Here is a 23,066-nt window from a genome sequence, read left to right on the forward strand (position 1 = left end):
TCATCAAAAACTCCCATCCTAAGCAAAGTTCCTATAAGTTTCAGAACAGGAACAAACTGGAATTCAACCTTCCCTCCAACAGGGTCTCGTATATGGGCTCCACTGCAGTAGACTGCTTCTGTCAACATACTTATGGCCTTTGTCTTAAGGATCTCTAGTGGTATCTCTGGACTAGGCTTTTGATGATCCTCATTGGACAAAATGAAACAAGGCGTAGAGAATTTAAACTTTGGTTTCAAGCATGTACTAAGTCCAACTCCAGGCAAGCCATGTTTCTTTGATCCATCGGGAAATAATTGGATTTTCCTGGTTTCATCTGTAACAGGAGTGATAAATTCATTGTTCATCATAAGTTTTGCTTCCTTGGAATATTCTAAATGAATGCTAATCAACAAATCATAGAATCCAGACCTTAAAAGTCCAGGCAAATACTGATTATCTATTGTGTAAAATATCTGGGAAATATCCACATGGCTGCAAAGAGCATGAGCTACTCTATTATTACCCAGAGCACAAACAGAACTATATAGCTTTAAAGTATGAAAGTGGAACCTCATCAAATCTTCTTGTTCACATAATTCCAAAATGTCAATACACCTGAAATGATACAAAAACAAAACAAAACAAAAATAAGTTCTGCAGCATGTTTCCTTTTATTAAGTAAACATTGTTAGAGACTTTGAGAGAAAAATGAAAGGCTGAATTCTATGAGCCCTGTGCAGTGGTTTAATAGGAGTGTTGCAGGCACACTCTGCCCACAGCCTGGAGCTCAATCATGATGGGCCCAGATTTTTGAGGACAATACACTGACTCTGTTAACTGCTTAAAGAGTGCTGTAAAACATTATGAAGCTGTATATAAGTTTAAGTGCTATTGCTATTACTATCATTCATGCCTTGATGCAGTCAATCAAAATAAGAAATATGTAATGACTGATGATATAACAGTTCATGCTACTTCTAATTCTTTTAAAATATAAGTAATAGAAACTTACATTTTCAAAGAATATAATGTCATTTGGATTTCTCATCAAGCAGCACTTTCAATTCTAAATTTTGAGAGTTAGTAAGTACTGCATATCTGACATTGTACTTGTGGGTTTTTTTCAGTATTAAAATGATTGTCTATGTAGTTAAAAGCAATAGTGAGTTAGCATCTCGAACAGTAATTAAGGCACCTGCATCATAGTAATAGCAATATCATAGCAATAGCATTTAGGTTTGTATGCCCCACCCCATAGTGCTTTACAGGATGAGAAATTCTATATCTTTCCCTCCAGCTTTAATTGGCCAATGTTATTTTTTTTAAAATAAACTAATTTCTGGATCAAGGGTTCAATTAAATTTTCAAACAAGTGTATGTATTTTTAGAGGTAATTTTTGGGTGGTTTGGATTTATTGTAAGCTAAATGGAAAGGAATAAAATATTGCAAGAATTGTGATTGGAAAAACCTTTGGTATAACTATTAATATAATGAATTGGGTATTCATATAAATTTTGTAGATAAATAACAAAAAAAAAACAAGTAAAAGGAAATAAAAAGAAATGGCTAAGTAAATAAATCTAGCAGGCTTGATAAGTCAATTTGTGAATTGACTATTAAAACTTGTGTGTGAGAAAGATTTAGGAATAGTAGCAGTAATAGTAATAGACTATCAGCTCAACATGTGCAAACATTATTATGCAACTGTATAACAGCAAGAAAGCCAATGTTATTTTGGATGAATCACCAGAAAACTGTGTCTAATCATGAGAAATAACTATTAGCTGTCATGGTTAGATGACACTTGGGCGTATTATATACAGTATTATGCCATGTTTTTGAAAAAACATGGAGCAGGGTCATTGGCGAACTACAAAAATGGAAAGGGATCTAGAAACCAAATTGGTGAATAATACCTGAAGATATAGATGTGTTGAGAATGCAGAAGAGAAAACCAAGGAAAGGGAAGAGAATTACAAAAACTTAAAAGGTTGTCACATGTATAATGAGGTGGACCTCTCCTCTGTTAAAATTGTGAGAAGGATGATTAGCAGACTGAAATCAAAAGGAGATTCAGGATGAAAATTAGGATAAATTCCTGATGATGAGATCTGGCTAGAATTCCTCCTTATTGGAAGTTTTCAAATAAATAGAAAATGACAATCTCTGGAAATGATTTAGAGAATACCTGAGCTGAACAGTAGGACTTGTTGACATTCTATTTTAATATATATGTACCTGTTTTCTTCTGGAATATGAAGGGCCATCATTTGCAATGGTTCCAGGCATTGTACTAGCCATCCATGGCGGTCACTGACATGATCAGTCTCTACTTTCAGGAAACTGTTTGGCATTCTGCTCCAGACAACTGGTGTGAGTGTTTGAACATCCAGCCGAGGAGGGCACTGAGGAATGGGATTTCTCTCTTCACTTTTAAAGATTGCAGCTGATAAAGGCATGGTGTTCTAGAAAATCATACATGGCAATTTAAATTGTTTGAATTGAACCTTAATAATAATACTCTGTATGCATAATGTATTATGTGTGTGTGTTTGTCAAATGAATGTAGAGAGCCAATTCGACTGATTTTATTCTCAGAAGGTGGGTCAGAAAGAAGAAATTTATCTGCGCTGTTCCTTTTTCTTCATTCTTATTTGCCAATACTCTTAAGCACATATGAAAGGAATGAAACAATGGTTCACATGCATTGCATAGGCACCATAATGGTACAAAGCTCAGCAAAGCCAACTTGCAGGTAATGTATTTAATATGAAACATCATATAATGTAGATGGAGTTTACTCCATAGATCTATGGAAGGATATCTGTTCAAATAGCATCATACTGCCATGGTGGTGCAGTGGTTAGAAAGCAGTATTGCAGGCTAATTCTGCCAATGGCCAGCAGTTTGATTCTCACCGGCTTAAGGTTGACAAGCTTTCCATCCTTCTGAGGTCAGTAAAATGAGGACCCAGATTTTGGGGGGCAATATGCTGACTGTAAACTTCTTAGAGAGGGCTGTAAAGCACTGTGAAGTGGTATATAGGTATAACTGCTATTGCTATACTGTCCTAAGTTTATTTTCCTAACTAAGTATAAAACAATCGGGTTCAAATTCCTTAAATGTAAGGAAGCCATTACCACAATCTTGTAATAACAGCTCAAGTGCACTGTAAATAAACAGGAAATTTAAAAGTACTGCAGTTTGCCAAAATATTGTCTTGACCCCTGCTGTCTTGCAAACTCTATAATAATAATAGAAGCATAGATTATCCCTAAGGTTAAATATTTGTCTGTGATTATTCATGAAACACTTTGCTTAACAATGATTAAACGTTATTTTATGTAACACTCTGCTATATATTTGACTAGTTAACACAGTTTTCCTGTTTGAATTTACTTAAAAGACACAACATCTATTGATTTTAATTTGATTTAAAAATACCTTTAATTTACCCAGTTCAAACTGTACCAGGTTTGTGCTCGTAGGCTGTAAAAAAACAGCTGGAAATAGTTTTGTGTTTGGCTCAACCTGAAAACAGAGTTAAAATGCAATATAAGCGCATTAGTAGCACATAGGAAAAACTGTGTAATGATATATTTATAAAATCATTTCAACAGCAGAATACTTTAGTCAATAAATACATATACACATAAAAGGATGAGATCCTGAAATAGTACAAAATGTGATAGATTTGGCCTAAGGTTATATTGATAGCAGCAGTGTTCCCAGCATACTGCACTGACAATGAAATCATGACATGTGATGCCATCATGCAAATAAGTAAAATAAGCATGATGCCAGCTATTCAGAATATTAAAAAATACAGCTTCCAGAAGTCAGAAAATTAAGCGAGCATAGAAGATCAAGAAAAGTTTTACTACAGATCATATTCAGAGACCAGAGTGATTTTGTTCCTAGAAGATAAATTTAAAAGACTCCAGAAAACCAGTATAATGTAGGAATGGATTAGAATAAAATCTGTTGTAAAAATATATCCATATACTTTGCATTTTATGTATAATACCTCTGCAATAAAACAGTGAATTATTTATTATGGGAATATAATAAATGAAGAAAAAACATTGCCCCTAAAATGTGAAAAAACATATTTTAAGAGGAATTGAAAATATATCAATGCAAATGTCCTCTGTTCTGCTAATGGTTATAATATAATACTTTATACTACTTTATAATAATCACTTTTCAAACCCTACTTTGGGATGATGGCCAAGTTGCTCTGTTTCTCTAGAGCAGGGTTGTCAAATTCCTGGCCCACAGGATGGATGCAATTAGCGAAGGGGGGAAAAAGTCCCAATATATCACGTGACACAGCTATGACAACGTGAGTTTGAAACCTCTGTTTTAGAGTATACACCAATATTCATAAATCATGGAGTGAGTCTATTTGGTTCTGTGTGCTTAAGCTTATGATATAATAGTTATAATATTTCTATTAAAATCATGTCCCTAGATAAGAAAAAAAAATCAGCTATGTGTACATGAGTCTGATATGTGTACATAACACAAATAGGTTGTGATTTAATATTCATAATTTGGTTCTTAGACATTTCTGAATGCAGATCCTGTATGTCCCACCTACTTTATCTAACTTCAAAATGAAGAGATATTATATTACAAAATAAATTAAGAAGTGGATCAGGTTTTGTGGGGATTGAAACCTTATTCCCAATTGGACAAACATGAATATTTATTAAGCCAAATTTATTCAATTCACATTTTCTTAAAAAAAGCAAACACTTATTTTTTATTTTTTATTATAGTAACTTTAAATTATAAAAAATAATTATTGGGAAGGGAGGGGAAGGGAAGGAAAGGAGCATGGGACTGAAGGGAGAATTGTATGATGAAACAATAAACAGTGAAACATTTATAATATGTCAATCATGGAAAAAAGTGGGTATCACTTTCTTCTAGATAAGATGGAAACTATTTTTATTTTATCTACATTCTGACTATCTACCCTGTTTCTCCAACAATATGGCCTCCCCCAATAGGAAGTCCCAGCATGTTTTATAGGCATGAAATGAAATTAAGCCCCTCCCCCAAATTAAGGCCTATATTAAAACATGCAAAATGGGGGAATGGTGGAGGGGCTTGCCGTTAGGAAGTACTTTTGTTGCACACCCGGATATGGTGCTGCCTGCGTTGACCCCGATACGAAGTGCCCACCAACGCCAAGGTCAACATCCAAGCTGTCGCCGCCCGCCTGCCCAAAGATGCAAGGGGGGAATTAAGTCACCCGAAAAGACGACCTAGCCATTTTTTCGGGTTCAAAAAAAAAAAGACCTGGCCTTATTATATGAGAAACACGGTACTGCTCAAGGCTGCTAATGCAGGGGGGGTGTTTCTTATATTTTCCCCTTTTCCTAAATATGGCAAGTAAGATAAAATTGTCAATAGAATAAATATGTAGTTGACTGGCTCTGCCAGAAAAGCTTATTTTCAAAACGAACAGTCATGGAGTCAAATACTTCAGTGTCATCTGAGTATAAATCCTAAAATGTAAAGAATTGGAGAGTACAAATTCCAGAATCTAGATCAAAGCTTTAGAAAATACACATTAATTCTGGGCAGAAAAAGTAATATTAGATATTGTACCAAATAAACTAAAATGAACCTAAAAGAAATAACTATCTTTGAAATTAATTCCTGAGTGGTTTCTTAGATACATGCAAATAAGCTGACGCCATAAATAAGCTGGTGATGTTCCATGTCATTAGATACAAAGCTCACAAATAATGAATGTAATAAATCTGATTTTACTGTCACACATCTTGATTTAAATCTTTGTGTTTAAGAGGATTGAGGAAAAAATAGTACAATACTGTAGTCCATTTAGAAAAAAGGTATGCCCCTTAAATATATGTCTTATTGGAATACCATTTTGATAAACCATTATTACACAGTCAAAGACAAATGTGGATGAAGACAAATATTTGCTACTTCAGGCTGAAAATCTTCAACATTAAGTGTACCTAATGTTCTGAAGAGCCATATACAGAGTGGTGACACAATAAACCACTTGAACATCTGGCAGTAATAGAAATATAATGAACAGTACTATAAGCAGAAACACAATCATATCTGTAATGGCAGAGACTACTACTACTACTACTACTACTACTACTACTACTACTACTACTACTACTACTACTAATAATAATAATAATAATAATAATAATAATAATAATAAATAATAAATAATAATAATAATAATAATAATAATAATAATAATAATAATAATAATAATAATAATAAATAATAATAATAATAATAATTGCTGTACACCTAGGAACAATGTAGGAAAATACTTTTTTGTAAGAATACAAAACTGTTAACAACTATCCTTTAAAACTAATTACAATTTTGCTTTGTTATGGAATTGTATAATGAATGGAGTATTTTAATGTTTTATCCAAACACCATATCTTCCATCACCCAAAATATTCAAGTCTATTGTCTTCATAGAAATTGTGTAATATTTGCTTCATAATTTGTATCATTTCATATCAGGTTAATTTTCTGTTCAACACATATCTCCCCAAATATAGCATTACTAATTTCATCCTTAGTTTTAATCTTCCACCTTACTGAGGTAGACGAGAATGTCACAGGCAGAATCATTATATTTTCACAAGAAATGACAGCCTTTTTCTCAGAGGAAATTGCTACAAAAATTGGTTAGACTTTAAGTATAGGGTTGATATAAACAGCAGCCTATTTTCACTAGCACAGTGATGAATTTGAATCCTCAGATTTAGTTTAATTTTTTTTAAAAAATGAAGACTTATTTGTGATCCACTGCTATTACTATCCTCAAATATTAACTATCAGATGGATTACTAAAACAGGATACAGCAATAATGCATTTTCAAAATCCAATCTGTAATATTCTGCTCCCCAACTAAACGCATATGTTAAATAATACCCCTACATCATAACTTTGGTTATAAACAATTACATTCTCCACAACCAGTATCAATTCATTAGTACTGGAATGTGAGATAGAATTTGCTGTACAGAATATATGCAGAAACTCCAATATAATTTCAAATGATTAACCAGCAGATTTGAGGGAGCCCTGGATTTTCTAGTATTGCAATAAACCTTCTCGTAATATTAAAATGGTGCCCTCAAAATTCATCACATCAATCAATCAAAATAGAGCTGTAAGGGACCCTCAAGGTCTTCAAGTCCAACCCTCTGCTGAAGCAGGAGACCCTATACCATAATTGAGACTGTACAACCTACTCAATATAAATATAGACATTATTATATTATATTTTCACAAAACATTAATTTATATTGTTAAAACATGAAAGTGGAATTTTGTGGAAAAAATATTGATACCTGGTAGAAAGTTCCCAGTTCCTTTCCATTGGCTGTGAATGACAACATCCCATTAGCTAATTCGACAAGGCATCCAATTTCTAGATCAACATTACCACGATTTGATCTTTGAGAATTAACAAATGATTCTCCTCCCCAAACCAGATAGCAATTACTACGTTTTACACTGAAAGAAAGCAACCAGAAAACAATTAAATGTTAAGTATTGCCCAAAGATTTATTTAAATATATATTTTATGTGGAAAAGCCTATTGTATTCTATGGAAAGAAAAAAAGCAAAAATAAGTTATAGAAATTTGATGAATAAAAAATAAAATAAAATATAAAATAATAAAATAAAATAATAACATTTAAATAAATGTTTGGATTTACTCGAACTGCAGCTGCAGATATTTCACAAGGAGGCTCTATAGCTTTCATAAACCATCTGGTAATTATCACCAATATTCAGGAAGTAAGTTCAGTGAACATAAGGCATTAGACCTCTATAACAACTAAGGATTAACTAAAATCCAGTTTATTTTGTATTTCAAGGATCAGTCAAAAGCTCCATTCAAGTGTTTTTCAGATAACCAGTACAAAGCAATTTTTAAAAGATTTTTTTCCACTGTTAATTTATGAAAATGCTATTCCATAACTAAGTTATAACTGAAATTAAAGTCAGAGCGACTTTAAAAAGTTGGTTAAATTATCCAAATATGGATTGCTATAGTTTATACCATATAATTTAAGTAAGTAAGTAAGTAAGTAAGTAAGTAAGTAAGTAAGTAAGTAAGGAAGGAAGGAAGGAAGGAATTTATACATTAGATAATTTATAAGCCCAAACCTTTCATGGACTCTTCCTCTTTCATCTCCCAAAGTAACTGTTACTGTGCAATTCTTATTTAGGTCAAAATGTTCACTGTAAAAATGGTAGTCAGGAGTTACCCAACCAATCCACACTGAAGACGGGTCTTGACCAGCAAAGATCTTCACAGAGTAGTAATACTGGAATGACAAATATAAATATTAATACAATACTTAGAGAAAATTTTCTTAAGAGAAAATGTATTCCATACTAAATAGAGAAAACCATAGATTTCATTGATAGAATCAGCATGAGTGGCTTGTTTCGAAAAAATATTGTGCTTATCAATGGATAGTTACTCAAAGCAGTGTAGAACTCTACTAACACATCGTTTTCAATTTTACTGAAATTGCTAATCACTCATTATAAAACCCACTAAATATATAAATGATGGCTTTTAAAAAAATTATACACACACACCACGCTACACACCACACCACACACACACACACACACACACACATATTGGAAAAATGGTATGGTATGCTTTGAGGCTAATAGTGAGCAGGAAATGGTTTGGAACTAGGAAAGGAATCAGAGTCCACCATATAGTTGAACATAACTGAGTTAACTTCTCAGAATTGGTTTCAATCAAGTTAAAGTATGTTCTAATTTTGGGCAAAATCTAAGCCAATGCTGTTCAAACCAAGATAACTATTCCATTAAAAGAAAAGCCTAAATACTTACTGTTGTGGCATGAATAGGTATTTCCTGGTTCTGTTTTCTGTAATAAGATTATCAATATAATAGAGAATTAAATGACTGTATAAAACACTAAAATAGAACTGAAAAGATCTTTTTAACCTGTATACTGAATGGAATAAAATGTATTATAGGCTAAATTAAAACAGAAAAGTAATGCCTGAGTTCTGTCACTTCAAAAACAAACAGAATTCAGAAGTATATAGAATATACTTCTATAACTATTTTAATTAAAAACCATATATGCTAAGGAGAAGGATTGCCTATAGCATAGTGAGAAGAAACAAGATCTTCAGTGACAAACCATGTCTAGAATACATTTGTTTCTGATTCTTTGTATTTCTGATTACTGAAAATCACTAGCTTCAAAATCAATAAGTCTTCTGTTTTGGAATAAAGATTTGAACATTGACATAGAGTGAGACAACATTGCCATAGAATGAGACTAAGTGAAAATAGCTAATAATTTCCTAAGTAAAAATAGAGACAGAATTAAAAACATAGGTTTCAGTTAAAGGACTGACAATATATCTAACCTTTTGTAGAAGCCCTCAAATTCGAAACCATGACTGTAGTTAAAAGATGAATGAAATTCAATTGGCATGCTTAAGCGACAATATATCATGTCTGCATTACTATTCTGTGTTCCAAATGTCTTATGAGTAACTTTTAAACGTGGTGGATTGTCAATGTTTCCATCAATTCTTGTAACCTGAAATTATCAGAAATTTGTTTTTACAAGCATTTTTTTTTTTAAAAAAAAAGCACTATCAGCCCAGATAAGACTTACTAAATTATCTCCTATGTTATATTGTCAATATAAATTTTTAATGACACAAGGAGAGATAGGTAATGTTGAGGTGAGCTCATCAACATCCTGCTAATAACTTTTTATGTCCCATAGACTCTCTGTTCCATTTAATTTTAATTTGTTTATTATTTAAAAATATGTTTTCATATCCACATAAGAAAATTGAAAATTTCCATTGTAGTGAATAAAGTACAAATTTCACTATCATCTCCATTTTAGGCCCCTCCGAATCTTGGGAATTAAGCATGGTGGTGACTGTGGCCTCTACCCAAGGAAAAAAAGACAAAGATAAAAGAGTACGTTTCTGGGATCCGAAGGGCACAAGTAACAGCTTCACTGGCTTACTTTCTTCTTACATTTTGTGACTGGTTACAACCCCCATGATCATCAATTTTGAATATTTGCATGAGATGTTCTCAACATTCAAAATGTAACCTCAGACCTATCAGAGCACTTAATTATGGATTATACTTAATGGTGTTATGGCTCTTCTTACTATCTAGTACAGTGATGGCTAACCTATGACACGCGTGTCACTCATGACACGCCGAGGCACTTTGACTGACACGCCTGTTGGTGTGGGGAAAACCTGCACACTTAGAGGCTGCCTGTGCTCTGCTCCAATCCCTGCTCCCTGCTTGTTGCGTGGAGGCGTGGTGTCACCGCTGCCGCAAGATCTTTGCAGCAGAGAACCAGTTTTAACCACCATAAACTGAGGTTTGTCAGTTTCATTACCTCAGGAACGCTACAGGAGGAAAGGAGATCCATGAGGTTCACAGCCCTGTAAGGTGGCCTTCCGATCCCCACATCCTGCACCTGCAGCCCTGAGACCAGGGAGACGAGTTTCACAGCCCTGTGTGATCACCCCAGCCCAGTCCGTCATAAACCAAATTATTGATATTTCTTGAAGTGACACATGTCCCGAAGAAGGCTACACTTTTTCCCGATTTTCGACACACCAAGCTGAAAAGGTTAGCCATCACTGATCTAGTATTACCTCAATATGAGGATGCCCCTTTGGCACATTGACAAAGGTTGGTAAGCGTTTGTTAAACCACATAGCAACTTCTCTGTTCATGTTGACAGCAAAAGGCTCAAAACCTTCTTGAAGCCCACACATTGTATAGTATTTGAAAGTGCTGGCATCCCTTCCAAAATTCATTCGGCCAATCTGAGACAAACCCAGTGAGCATATAGGAACAAAACCTGAAACAACAAAAGATAATAGTGGAGTTAGATTTAGATCACATTTAGATTTGACTGGATTATTTATATATATTTTTAAATATATATATTTAATATATATGGCAACTCAATGCTGCTTACAGAATATAAAACCACATTTAAAACAATAAAAACTAACAAAAAGAATCAAATAAATTAATATAGTACAATATAACAAAATCACTTCCCAACTCCTACCCCCGCCCTGGTGACAGATCACACGAGCCATTTAATGGGCTCCATCCCTCTCTGAGTTTCCCAGGCAGAACCAGGTCTTCAGCGCCTTCAGGAAGAGTATTAGAGTGGGGGCCATTCTAATCTCTTTAAATAATTTTAAATTAAATTATTAATTTAATCTCTGTTCCAGAGAGAGGGAGCCACCACAGAGAAGGGCCTTCTTCAGGGTCCCACCAGGTGTAGCTCCTTCGGGGATGGGACCCATAATATTGTCTGCCTCCTGGTTCTGGTAGGTCAGGTAGATGTGACCAGCATCTTTTGAGGATTTTTAAAAAATATTTAAAAAATGACTAAAGTATAGCCACTAAAAGTATTTTGTCCAATATTGAAATATTATAATCAAGTGTCATATAAACAGACATTTCTTTTTTTCCTTCTTTCCTTCCTTCCTTCCCTCCTCCCTCCCTTCCTTCTCATCTGCCAAATAATCAGAAGCTAAGTATTCCATCTTAAAACATAAAGAAGTGGCTGTTCCTGAACTACCTATTAAATTGTCTTATAAAACATTTTTTAAGTCTAATAGCAACACTCTGCCTAAGGCTTCCATAACAAGCAATAAGATGATGTTAAAATCATTAACAAGAATATTAGATAGGCATAAATTGGATGTCTGTAAAGCAGAGAGCTAATGGGGACCTGATCATGTTAGATCTACAGCAATTAATATAAAATAACAAGAATCTAAACATGCCCAGTGGGGATTTTAGGCAAACAGTAATAGAAGAGAACATTCAAGAATCATGGTATTTGGGTTTGTTATTCTTCACTTTTTTTGGAAATAGTTAAAATATAATGACTACTAAAAAGTATGTGGTCTATAAGATAGAGCAGTTAACAAGTTTAATGGTGGGCAGTGCCATAGATTTAAAAATGGGCAGGGCAGAGCCATAGATTTAAAAATGAATGGTGCATTGGATTGTGCAAAGGCATGAATCTGTCAAAACTCATTAAATTAATTGTACCACTTCCCAGGATTATATGACTACTCTGGAAACCCTAATGATTCAGTTTAAGAAAGGAAAGGCTGATGTAAAACCTACCCTTCTGTGGAGAAATTTATGCACTTTTTCTATGAATGCCCACACAGAGAATTCTAAGTAAGTATCACTACACTGAATGGTATATGGGTGTGAGAGTTGGGCACTAAGTAAAGGCTGGTTGAAGAAGACATGCCTTTGAAATGTGGTACTGGCATAAATTATTGCCATGGACAGCCAGAGCAACCAACAGAGAGTTGCTGAATTGTATAAAACCAAACACATAATTAGAAGCCAAAATCACAAGACTATATACTTTGGCCATGTCTTGCATTCATTGGAGAAGTCAATGATGGTTAGTGGAACAAAAAGAGGCAAGCAGGGACTTCCGGTTTGTCGGCTTCGCGAGCGGCAGGATTTGCGAAGCTGCGCGATCCCTGCCGCGCTAGCCGTTTTTGGGGCTCCGACCCAGCCGGGTACGGAGCTAGGCTGCCCTGCAGGGGCAGCTGAAGGTAGGGGATCCGGAGAAGGGTTTGGGGGTGCTGCAGACTCCCTCCTGGCCGGCAGAACTCCCTTTTCCCAGGACGGTGCAGCGGCGGTCTGTAATGGCCGCCACAAAGAAGCTGGCAGCCGGGTAAGAATGCGCAGGAGGAAGTGGAGAAAGTGATTGAGAGGAGAAAGTTTTTCTTGGCTCCTAGGACTCTAAGACATATCTAATAAAATTCCTGAAAAGTATGACTTTCTGAATAATACCTGCCAGAAGAGGAAAAAGCGGCTGTTTGAAGGTGCTGAAAGGATAGCTTTCCTCTTTTCCTACGGAATAAATAACTGGATATTAAGAAACCTATTTCTTTTAGGTGAAAATTGGTTTTAAGCGATGAGTGGGAAGAGAGAGGATTAAAAAGAAAACATTTGTATGCTAAGACTTTGTTGGAGCAGATGCCTTAAGGATTTGAAGACTAGAATATATTGCAATAAGATTTTAAACAGATTTGGACTTTCTTTCTCTTGGATTGATATTACCCCAGAAGGAGAAAGTGAGAACTCTGCCTTGGTTTGGACTGACTGATAACTTTGGGACTGTTTTATTTTTTTATTTTCTTTTGAATATTCTGGTTGTTGTAAGAAGAAAGAAGGGGAAAAGAAAAGAAAAGATTTATAATGGCTCTTTCTGTTGAGGAACTAAGAAAAGAATATGAACAAGCAAAAAAAAATGGTAAAGATGGTGTGGAAGAAGCTTTCCTTTTCTTAGAAATGGCGCTTATTAATTATCAACAAACATTACAACAGATGAAGACAGCAGAGGAACAAGAAAGAAAGAAAGGAGCCATTTTTAATGAATCTCAGAACTTGATCCAGAAAGAAGGAAGAGAGAAAGAAAAGAAAAGAAGAGAAAAGAAGAAAATTACAGGACTTAAGGACTTAAGATCTAAAAAAACATTTAAGAAAGGGAAAAATAAGGTGCAAAACCAATATGATGATAGTAAACAAAAGGGAAAAGGAATACGACAGAGAAGGGAAGCTGGCAAGGCAGAGGCTAGAAGAAGGGGGGTAGAAAGGTTTGTTGGGAGAAGAAAGAAAGGGAAAAGGTGGAGAAAAGCTACAATGTTTTGAAATTAAATGAAAAAAAGAAATTTTTTTGGATAATGGATAAAGTATAATTTTTTTTTTAAAAAAAAAGATTTTGCAAGGTACATAAGATGAGATGGTAGTATTGTAATGATTTAAGAGTTGATAAGAGATTAAAATGTTAAAATCTTTAAAAATGATTGGCTTTAAAACTTAATAATAGGGAGGTTTAGAATATTGTTTTAATTAAAGAGTTTAATAAGACTATGGTATTGATGTTATTATAAAATTTTTATTATAGTATCTTTTTTTAATATTTGGATTTATTGTCTAATTATGTACTTAATTATGTTGGATGTATTAGTTAGATAGAATGTACCAAGCAAAATCGGATTGGGTATTAGATATTATTTTAAAGATTAATTTGATTAACTTAGGGGGAGATAGAAAGGCATCATACTCTGATTAATGATTTCAGGAGAAACTTATTTTCTTTTTTTTTATAAGGAATGAGACAAAGGGATGATAAAAATGGACAAAAGATATAAATATAATGATTCAAATTAAGATGATTAATTAAGATAGAAGTAAGAAGTGTGAAATATGTGGGGAAGTTAATATAGAAGGCTTAGAATGGTAAATAAAATAAGTAATGATATGTAAGATGAGCATGAATATAATTGAAGTCCATGAAGAGAGAGACACCTGGGTCCAAGTTACTTTCAAAAAGATTTTTTTATGTTTTGTGTGTTGTGTGTATATGTCTTTTTGGGGGAGAATTAGTTAAAAATTGTAGAAATATAGATTGAGAATAATGGTAACTAAGTCAGAAAGAAACAGATGAAATAATAATAATGATATTGAATAAGAGTAAAGAGAAGTAAAGAGAAATTGAATAAGAGGTTTTGGTATGTTGTATGGAAATGGTTTAAAACAGAATTATAATTTATCTGACTTGTTAAATTGACAATGAAAAAGGTTTAAACATGTAATGAATAATGACAATTTGTGTGTTTTAAAAATTAATAAAACTTGTTTTAAAAAAAAAAAAAAAGAGGCAAGCAAAGAAAATGATAACAATAAAACGGATACAAAGATGAACATTCAACAACTAAAAGAAGCTGTGTCTGATAGGAAAGCAAGGAAAAGTTACTTGCCTATAAAGTTGCCAAGAGTAAGACACAACTGAATGGTTAAAACAAATCACTACATGCAATTTCACCCATTGTGTTGGTGAGTTGTGGGCAACAGTATGTTGGCTTGAAAGATATTTTCTAGATTTGGGGTACCTGGTTTATGCATGCCAGATAATGAAAATAAATATGGTCATAAAGCGGCTTCTAATGGTGAATAGTAAACATGATAGCATAATACAATGTTATAAAATCCTCTTAAGGGAGAAGTCTTGAAACATCTAATATCTAGTATTAAATCTAATATTATATCGAGACAAATAATATCACCTATAGGTTTCTAGTTTCAAAGTAAAAAAATAAAAATAAGGAAAGTATACCTTTTACAGAATCTCTAAAAAGTCACATAAAATTCTCAATTGATCAAAGTTACATGATAGAGTAGGACAATATCTATGGGTACATCTGGGTACATCTGGGTAATGAACAAGGCATATCATATGGAAAATTACAACTTAGAATGCAGTGAAGTGAAGGTTAATGAAATGGCTAAATATAACAGTATTTATGACTAAATGTCTTATAGCTTTTCTAACCAATCTTGAAAGAAAAGGGGGGGAAAAACAAAATGACGATTGTCTCTAGCGTGCTCTGAATGGATCATATGACTGTACCTTAAGAAGAGAGATAAACAAGCTATTAGGAGAAAAGCTATTATGAGATCTCACTCTGTCTCTCCTAATAGGATTTTATGTCTGCATATGTATCTGCATGTGTTTAATTTTACACATAACACTCATACTGATCAATCCTCTCAGAATTAATAAAAATATACATATCATTAAATAGCAAATACATCTAGTCTGATTTTTCTTACAATAAAATGACTCAAACAAATTTTACAATCTGATGACAAAATCTACTGAACAGGACAAACAGTAAATTAGATATCATAATTTAAATGGAATTTGTTACAATTCGTTAACATACTTGACTAAATACTTCTATTCAAACGTGAATTCTACTGAAGCCAGCAGGCTTTAAATCCAAGAAATTTGTCTGAGGTTGCAAAATTAAAGATACTGAAATTGAAGTCTATGCTACTTAGAACCATGTCCTATTGCAGAAGGTTTTAATTATAGTCAGTACTTCACTTCTTGAATAGGAGTCTCCAGTGGATGAAGACACTTTTCTTCCAAATAAATTGTTTCTCCTATTTTAATTAGCGCTGTATTTCCATGATTATGTACAACTGTCAGAATAAGTGTCTATGGAAATTCTCAGAATGTCAGAATAAGCCGATAAAAATAAAATTGCAGAATAAGTCAATAAAAGTATCAGACTTACCACAAAATTAGAAAAAATGCCAAATAGTAACCAATATATTAAAAAGTCATGAGTTCAATGACAGCAGAAAATTCTACAACACCTAACTAAAATGTTATCATTGTTGGAATATTTATTATTCTTAATTACTGACTGCATATAATTTATTATATTGGGATATATTGTATCATACACTCCTGCACTAACTCCTATTAGACAACTGAGACATAAGCCTGTCATATATTCTAAAGGTCAGCAATCAGCTTACCATTATCTATTTCAAAGTCAGCAAAAGCAAGTTCTGAACCTGTATTGGTTATAAGTAATTCTCCATTGAGTGTAAATATAATAGACTTGTCCTCCAGATTGATCATACAGCCTACTACATCTCCTACTTGCCAGTTTCGTCCAAAGAATCCACTCCCCTCATGCCAACGTTGCCCCTGAAAAGTAAAATGGTTCAGATAATAAATATATATTCCACAAACACTTGTGTTACACTAAATAAGTTATATTTTCAGGTATCACATAAGATTCTTTTTGTTGATGTTCAACAAAATAGCACCATTTTCCTGTCAAACACATTGTGGTCTTTTTGCTCTTATTTACTGAAAACAAATCCAGAAACAAAAATAAACAATATACAACAGAAGGAAAAAAAGAAAGAAAGAAAGAAAGAAAGAAAGAAAGAAAGAAAGAAAGAAAGAAAGAAAGAAAGAAAGAAAGAAAGAAAGAAAGAAAGAAAGAAAAAAAACTAAAAACCAACAAAAATACTGTACATAGGATACATATATACACATATATGCATTCACATTCTGTAGGAAGATTTCAGTGAATGGTAACCCTATTCCATAGTCAGATTGGGTATAAATTGTTAATAGCATCAACTTTGAAGATTACTGAGTATACTTATGAAACTTGTGATTTAAATGTATACTGGATCTATTTTCTGCTGCACTGATATTACCCTTATAAGTCTTTATCCCTATTAATTAGCAGATTATTTACATATTTATAATAATAAACCATTTCTCCTGGTAATCAGCCTAGCTGTAATTAACCTAAACCTTCTTCACATCAATCTCTAATGAAACGTTTTGGAAAATAAATCAGTATCTGCAATACAGTGATGAAAATTCCAGCCCCAGTTGCTGTTGTTATTTGAATTATGTCAGTAAGTGTTTTTTTTAAAAAATGCTTAATTATACTTTCACATATCAAATAGAATGCAAACCTATTTGTATTTAACTACTTTTTCCTAATAGCCCCTCACATCCCCCCTCACATCTATTAATGCTTTTGGTTTTTGAGGGTTCTTATCAGTACTGGTTGAGAACATTACTTGGAACCATGACAAGCAATTTAATTGTTATAAATTGTATTATAGATTAAATTATGGTTAAGTACTTGATTTACATTAGCAATTGTCGGCCTATAAGGTAGACATGGCTAAAAAGACCAATGTATATAGATCTACATCTACTTTTACTGGAACAAAATTTTGCATGTCTGAATGTGCCTCCCCCCCACCTAACTTTACTTTAGTGTAAACTCAGAAGAGGCCTGTCTGAGGAATTTTCTCAAAATAGTTTCTCAACCTGTGCTTGCCTGATAGTTTCCTTGTTAGTGGCTCTCCCTAGTCACTCAAGCCTTCTCTATGTCTGCTACAGAAACTAACCCATCAAGCTGGTTCATTCTGGCAGAATTTAGGTACACAAACATTTGTAGATAAAGATTATTGGCAAGACTTCATGACATCATCAACTCATACCCCATCAATGAGGTGAGAATAATGGAGATTGAACAGGAAAAGGAGAGCCACTGTAAATATTTTGACAATTACTTTAATAAGGGAAAGGCAACCTAAATTCTTTTTCTTGCAACAGTGAGTTGGGAGGGTGGGGGTAGATAACTCTTATTTTGTACTGAATGATGGTATTTGCATGACTTGGGCACTGTAGCTAAAAACAAATTTGCCTACTGGAGGTTAAAACTTTATTTGCTTCATCCCACAATGGAGTGGATTTATTATGAATGCGTAATTGTACCCATGACAAAACTCTATGAACTGACCTATGCTGTATAAACCCTGCCAATTATAATTAAACGTACTAACTTTGGAGCCTTCAAATACAAATGCTTGATCATCAGCTCCTAGTTCTATATCAGGTTGGCAGCCTGGTCTTGCCCATCCAACACGCATATCTCCTCCAGTTACAGCTTCAAATTCGAAATACCACTTTCCAGTCTCAACTGCATAAGATTTCTCCACTCTGAAGAAACGAATCTTATCAATGCTCACTTTTTCCACTGTCTGATCAGCTGTGAAAAATACAATGCAAAAAGTTATTATAACTGGACATATCAGAAAGGGGCACCTAGGGGAGAATGTCAAAAAAAAAGAAAAAGATGGGGGCTGCAACATTGTGATTAAACTCTCATCTTGACATTTTTGACCCCCAGTCCAGATGCTCTTACACACCAGGTTTTTGTACTCAAGAAAAAAAAAATGTTGAAGCAGCCAGAGAATAATTGCTTACTTTTATTGTAAGTAATTATATTTGGTATGGTAATTATATAAACATATATGATACAGAAAGCAAAAATGTGTCACTGGTAGAAATTAAAATTTGGAGTGAGTGAGGGTGTTTTAATATTCGAGTACATCTGCTCCTCTTAGAGAGGCAACGCTTTTCAGAAAAGCAAAGCTTTTTCCCTTTAGCTATTCTTTCTTGAATTATGACACATAGCCTCTGCACTTTCTTTTTTCCTCTCATTGTCTTTCCTTTTTCTCAAAGTAAAACAAAGAAAGAAAGAAAGCAACCTAGATTTGGAAAGGAAGATAAGATAGCACACACAGCAAATAAGTCAAGAGGGGCTGTGAAATTGCAAGCTTTCATTAACCACAGTAAGGAAAAATGCTGCATTCATTCCATGTGAAAATTATTTTCACATATTTCACAACTGAATTTCACAATTCATTTTTTGTTTTACTACCAGTTCTGTGGGCGTGGCTTGGTGGGTGTGGCAGGGGAAGGATATTGTAAAATCTCCAGTCAGAGGTGGCATTTGCCAGTTCTCCGAACTACTCAAAATTTCCGCTACCGGTTCTCCAGAACTGGTCAGAACCTGCTGAATACCACTTCTGATTTTGGCTTGGGGAAAGAAGATTACGGCAATTATTGAAGAGATTTTTCTTCTTTTTCTTATGTCCCAAGTGTACCCTTCATTCATGAGTGCCAACATGAAGTTTAAAAGACATCACATTGGGTAAATAAATTCTTCTCCTCAAACATCAACATAGTGAAAAATCCTACAGAGTATTTTTGAACATTAAAGGAACACAAAAACATGTTACAAATACTTTAGTGCTTCCAAAAATGCTAATAACAAAATATTTATTGACATACCTATTTCCTGATCTGGGGGCTCAATATTATATCCATATCCAGCAAAAGTCCGAACAGCCTCACGAAGACTATCCCTGTTTGATTTTTTAGTGCGTTCATCTAATAACATATAAGGAACCAGCCGAGGATTCCGTTTGTTTTTAAGATCCTACAAAGAATAGGTGCAACAAATATCGCATTCAAGTTACACAGAGCAATTTAGAGCAGTACATTTTAATACTTTAATTTCTATTTTCTAGGACTATAATTATTAAGGGAAGAGATATTCAGTTTTTGAACAGGACTTTCTTTCACTTTTCTTCCCCAAATGACTACCCAAACATACTTCAAAGAATCTCTTAACCCCAGAACTGATTGTACCACTACATTGGAGTCCATTCTATGAACCAATGTAAAGTTTTTATTTTATATATTATGTATCTGTTGTTTTTCTATACAGAGTCATTTAGGAACTGGTTTTTTTTAAACTGAATTAAATAAATAAATATAATGTACGCTCCAAAACACAGACAGACTAAATGTGAAAAAAAAATTATACAGGCCATCCTACTATACACTATAATACACAAAACTCCAGGTTTTTCAGATATGTACAATAATTGTCAAGAATTAAGTATTAATTAAGAAATAAGCATATTACCCAATAACATTGCTTCAGCTAGATATGGTCCTTCCTTTATAATTACCAAAATTTTATTTGAAATCTTTCTTGACGTAATTTTTACCTGTTGAATACCATAGGTCCAGCCTTGTTTTATTCTTTCTTTTGCCCAAACATTATGTGCATTCTCTGCAAGTTTATCAACTAATATTTCTTGCGAAGGTAACAATTTAACTTCAGAAAGATCAAGAGGAGCTGGCTTGTACCCATTTGTCATCATGTAACTGTAAACCAGAGAAAAGATGGACCTACATTTTAATTAATCAAAGAGCTGTTGAGAATATTCTGTGTACATCTATAATTTAGTAAATGTTTAATCTACTTTAATTATTAATAGGAATTTTAAATCCAAATCAATCTGTTCTATCTTCTTTCATACTAAATTCATATGAACTAAATCATTCCTAAGAGAAGGAGATACTTTTGGTGTATAGTTACCACAGATCAATAATGATGCATCCTTCATATTCTTCCAAATAAGGACAAATAACTCTGTAGAAAATAAGATTATGAATCCCTGTTGCAAGTAAATGAACAATTCCAATGTATATCGTGGGGTTGTGATTCCAATTACTAATTTTTAAATTTTGAACACCTTTTATGGTTAAATAAACCCTATAGCTTGGCCATTTTAACTGCCATGCCATCAGCTGCAGAAGTGAACTATTAAACAGCATGACTTGGCATTAACAATATGTCCTACTGCCTATTCTTATCCACAAGACACAGCACCACAAAAAGTTGCTTGTAACCAGAAACATATAGTTAATTAATGATTGCTCTATGTTTAATACTTTACATGAAAAACTTCACATAAAACAACTTGTGGCAATCATTGCTATAAATGAGCTTACTTTTTAGGAAGCTTGATTTTCTTAAGATCATCTTCTGCCCCTGGATTTACATGAACAACATGGCATCCAAGGGCCAAAAGAGTTCTATAAAAATAGAATCAATTATAAAATATAAGTATAGCATGCATTCTATATATGCATCAGGATATTGCATCCTAGTTATTGGAATAAGGCAAACATCTGTTGCAAGGGAGCCTTTATATTAGAAATTTTAGTTTGCATGCAATAGTATTAAGATGTTTTGGATGCCAAAAACCTTTTCATACTGTTAGCAAAGTACGCTGCACATGGTATGGATACAGTTAAGGCTAGTCATTTACCCTATGCCTTCTCTATCTTATTAAAAAGCATCATGACAAACTCTTTTTGATCAAGTTATAATGGATAGTAGAGGTCAATATTAATGGATCTTGATGACGATCACAGAATATGAAAGATTACAATTGTGAATATGCAGGGTACATGTTCAAGATCATGAAATTATCATGGGAATAAAAGAAGAGATAGATATGTTGTCTCTCAGGCAAACTAGCAGGAAAGAGAAGAATGTAATATATCTGAAGGAAGATGATGTGATTTTGAAATTAATGAATACTTGCAGGGAAATGAATGTGCAGGTTTAATTGTGAATGAAATGGAAATATTTATCAGATATGTTATCTTATGTAGAAAAAAAATTAAGATAATAAAAACTAACAAAAATGAAATTTACCATTTCAAAAATTAAGTAAAAAACTTCAAAATCAATTGTTCTCTTGAATAATGCTAATGGGGAGTAAATGTATTGATTATTTGTTAAAGTTCCTTCAGTTGTGGTCAATTCCATGGACATTCCATAGTGATTTCATGGACAAGTCCATGCTGTGCTCTGGTAACAGTGCCAAAGTAGTTTGCTATAGTACTTTTCCAGGATACTTTAAACTTTCCTGCCTAGCCTACAGCCCTGGTACTTATTGGTAGTTTCTTGTATAAAAAATGAATACTTGAGAGCCTGCCATGAAAAAATAAATCTTCCTCCACTATTATCTTGTACGCAGGTGCCCTTCTAGTCCATTTCTTAGATGCAATTTCCAGATCCTTTCTGATAAATCCAGATCAGTTGAAATCAGAAGGATGAATTTGTCAGGACTAATTTGTATCAATGGCTAAGTCTGGAAACAGCCCATAAAAAGTAACGAAACAGAATGCTTTCCCATGGAATTAAATCTTATAGAATAAAGTCCTGTTGGCTCTTGAAAAAGCATCTTTGGGACAATCATGACCTGGATGACTGAGAATTTCCATAGACCTTACAGAATAGTTTTCCTTCTGTTTTGTGACTCACTTTAGAGTTTCTGTTGACATTTGCAGATTATAGTTCTTCTCTGTTTCAGGCAATTTTGAAAATTCCACCAGACAAGGATGCTGCCTTTTATTATCATCTCGTATCTACAACATATGAAAGAGACAGTAAGTAACCTTAGAGCAACTTCTGCTGAACAAAAATAGACCCTTTATTTCTGCAAATAAACCACAGTCATCCACCAGAGTTTTAAAGCAGAACAGCTTTCCTCAATCCGGTGTCTCTAAGACAGGATTACCATCCCATTGCGTCAGCATGGCCTCTGGAAAACTAGATATTTATTCTACAAGCTATGGATATGTGTTGAAGCAAATTCTGGGATTATGACCTGCATTGTCCAGCTGTTATTCAAAAAGTGATGTGCAGTTGGACATACCAGGAGAAATTGTACCTGCAGCACAAAATTATACTTGAGCATTCTTACCACAGAAAATGTATGACTTATTGTATAGTCTAGATATAACTGTTGTTTTTTTTATAACTAAACCTTGATATCTCATAATATTCTGCATTTCTTCTTGACTTATAATAATTTAAAGCAACTTTAAGACAACTGGATAAGTGTGAACCTTTGAAATTCTGGGAAGGAGCATCAATAAAATGGACACTTCAAGGG

General features: G+C 33.6%; 1 protein-coding gene across 1 annotated transcript in view; it reads right to left on the reverse strand.

Moving 5' to 3' along the window:
- RYR3 (ryanodine receptor 3) overlaps positions 1–23,066 on the reverse strand; it is a 312,006-nt gene that overhangs the window by 149,140 nt on the left and 139,800 nt on the right. Inside the window, exons 22-35 of the mRNA XM_087951743.1 lie at positions 22,433–22,536; positions 21,109–21,192; positions 20,319–20,478; positions 19,594–19,741; positions 18,300–18,505; positions 16,452–16,626; positions 10,715–10,923; positions 9,443–9,618; positions 8,892–8,928; positions 8,184–8,344; positions 7,358–7,523; positions 3,428–3,514; positions 2,222–2,448; positions 1–597 (exon numbers count right to left, since the gene is read on the reverse strand). The exon at positions 1–597 is cut by the window's left edge and continues 205 nt beyond it. Of these exons, the coding sequence (XP_087807869.1) occupies positions 1–597; positions 2,222–2,448; positions 3,428–3,514; positions 7,358–7,523; positions 8,184–8,344; positions 8,892–8,928; positions 9,443–9,618; positions 10,715–10,923; positions 16,452–16,626; positions 18,300–18,505; positions 19,594–19,741; positions 20,319–20,478; positions 21,109–21,192; positions 22,433–22,536 (2,537 nt within the window). The remainder of the gene's footprint in view (positions 598–2,221; positions 2,449–3,427; positions 3,515–7,357; positions 7,524–8,183; positions 8,345–8,891; positions 8,929–9,442; positions 9,619–10,714; positions 10,924–16,451; positions 16,627–18,299; positions 18,506–19,593; positions 19,742–20,318; positions 20,479–21,108; positions 21,193–22,432; positions 22,537–23,066) is intronic.

Source organism: Notechis scutatus, chromosome 1 (genome assembly GCF_049901735.1).
Source record: "Notechis scutatus isolate UNSWTSFEM ecotype Mainland chromosome 1, rNotScu1.2, whole genome shotgun sequence".
Taxonomy (NCBI): Eukaryota; Metazoa; Chordata; class Lepidosauria; order Squamata; family Elapidae; genus Notechis; species Notechis scutatus.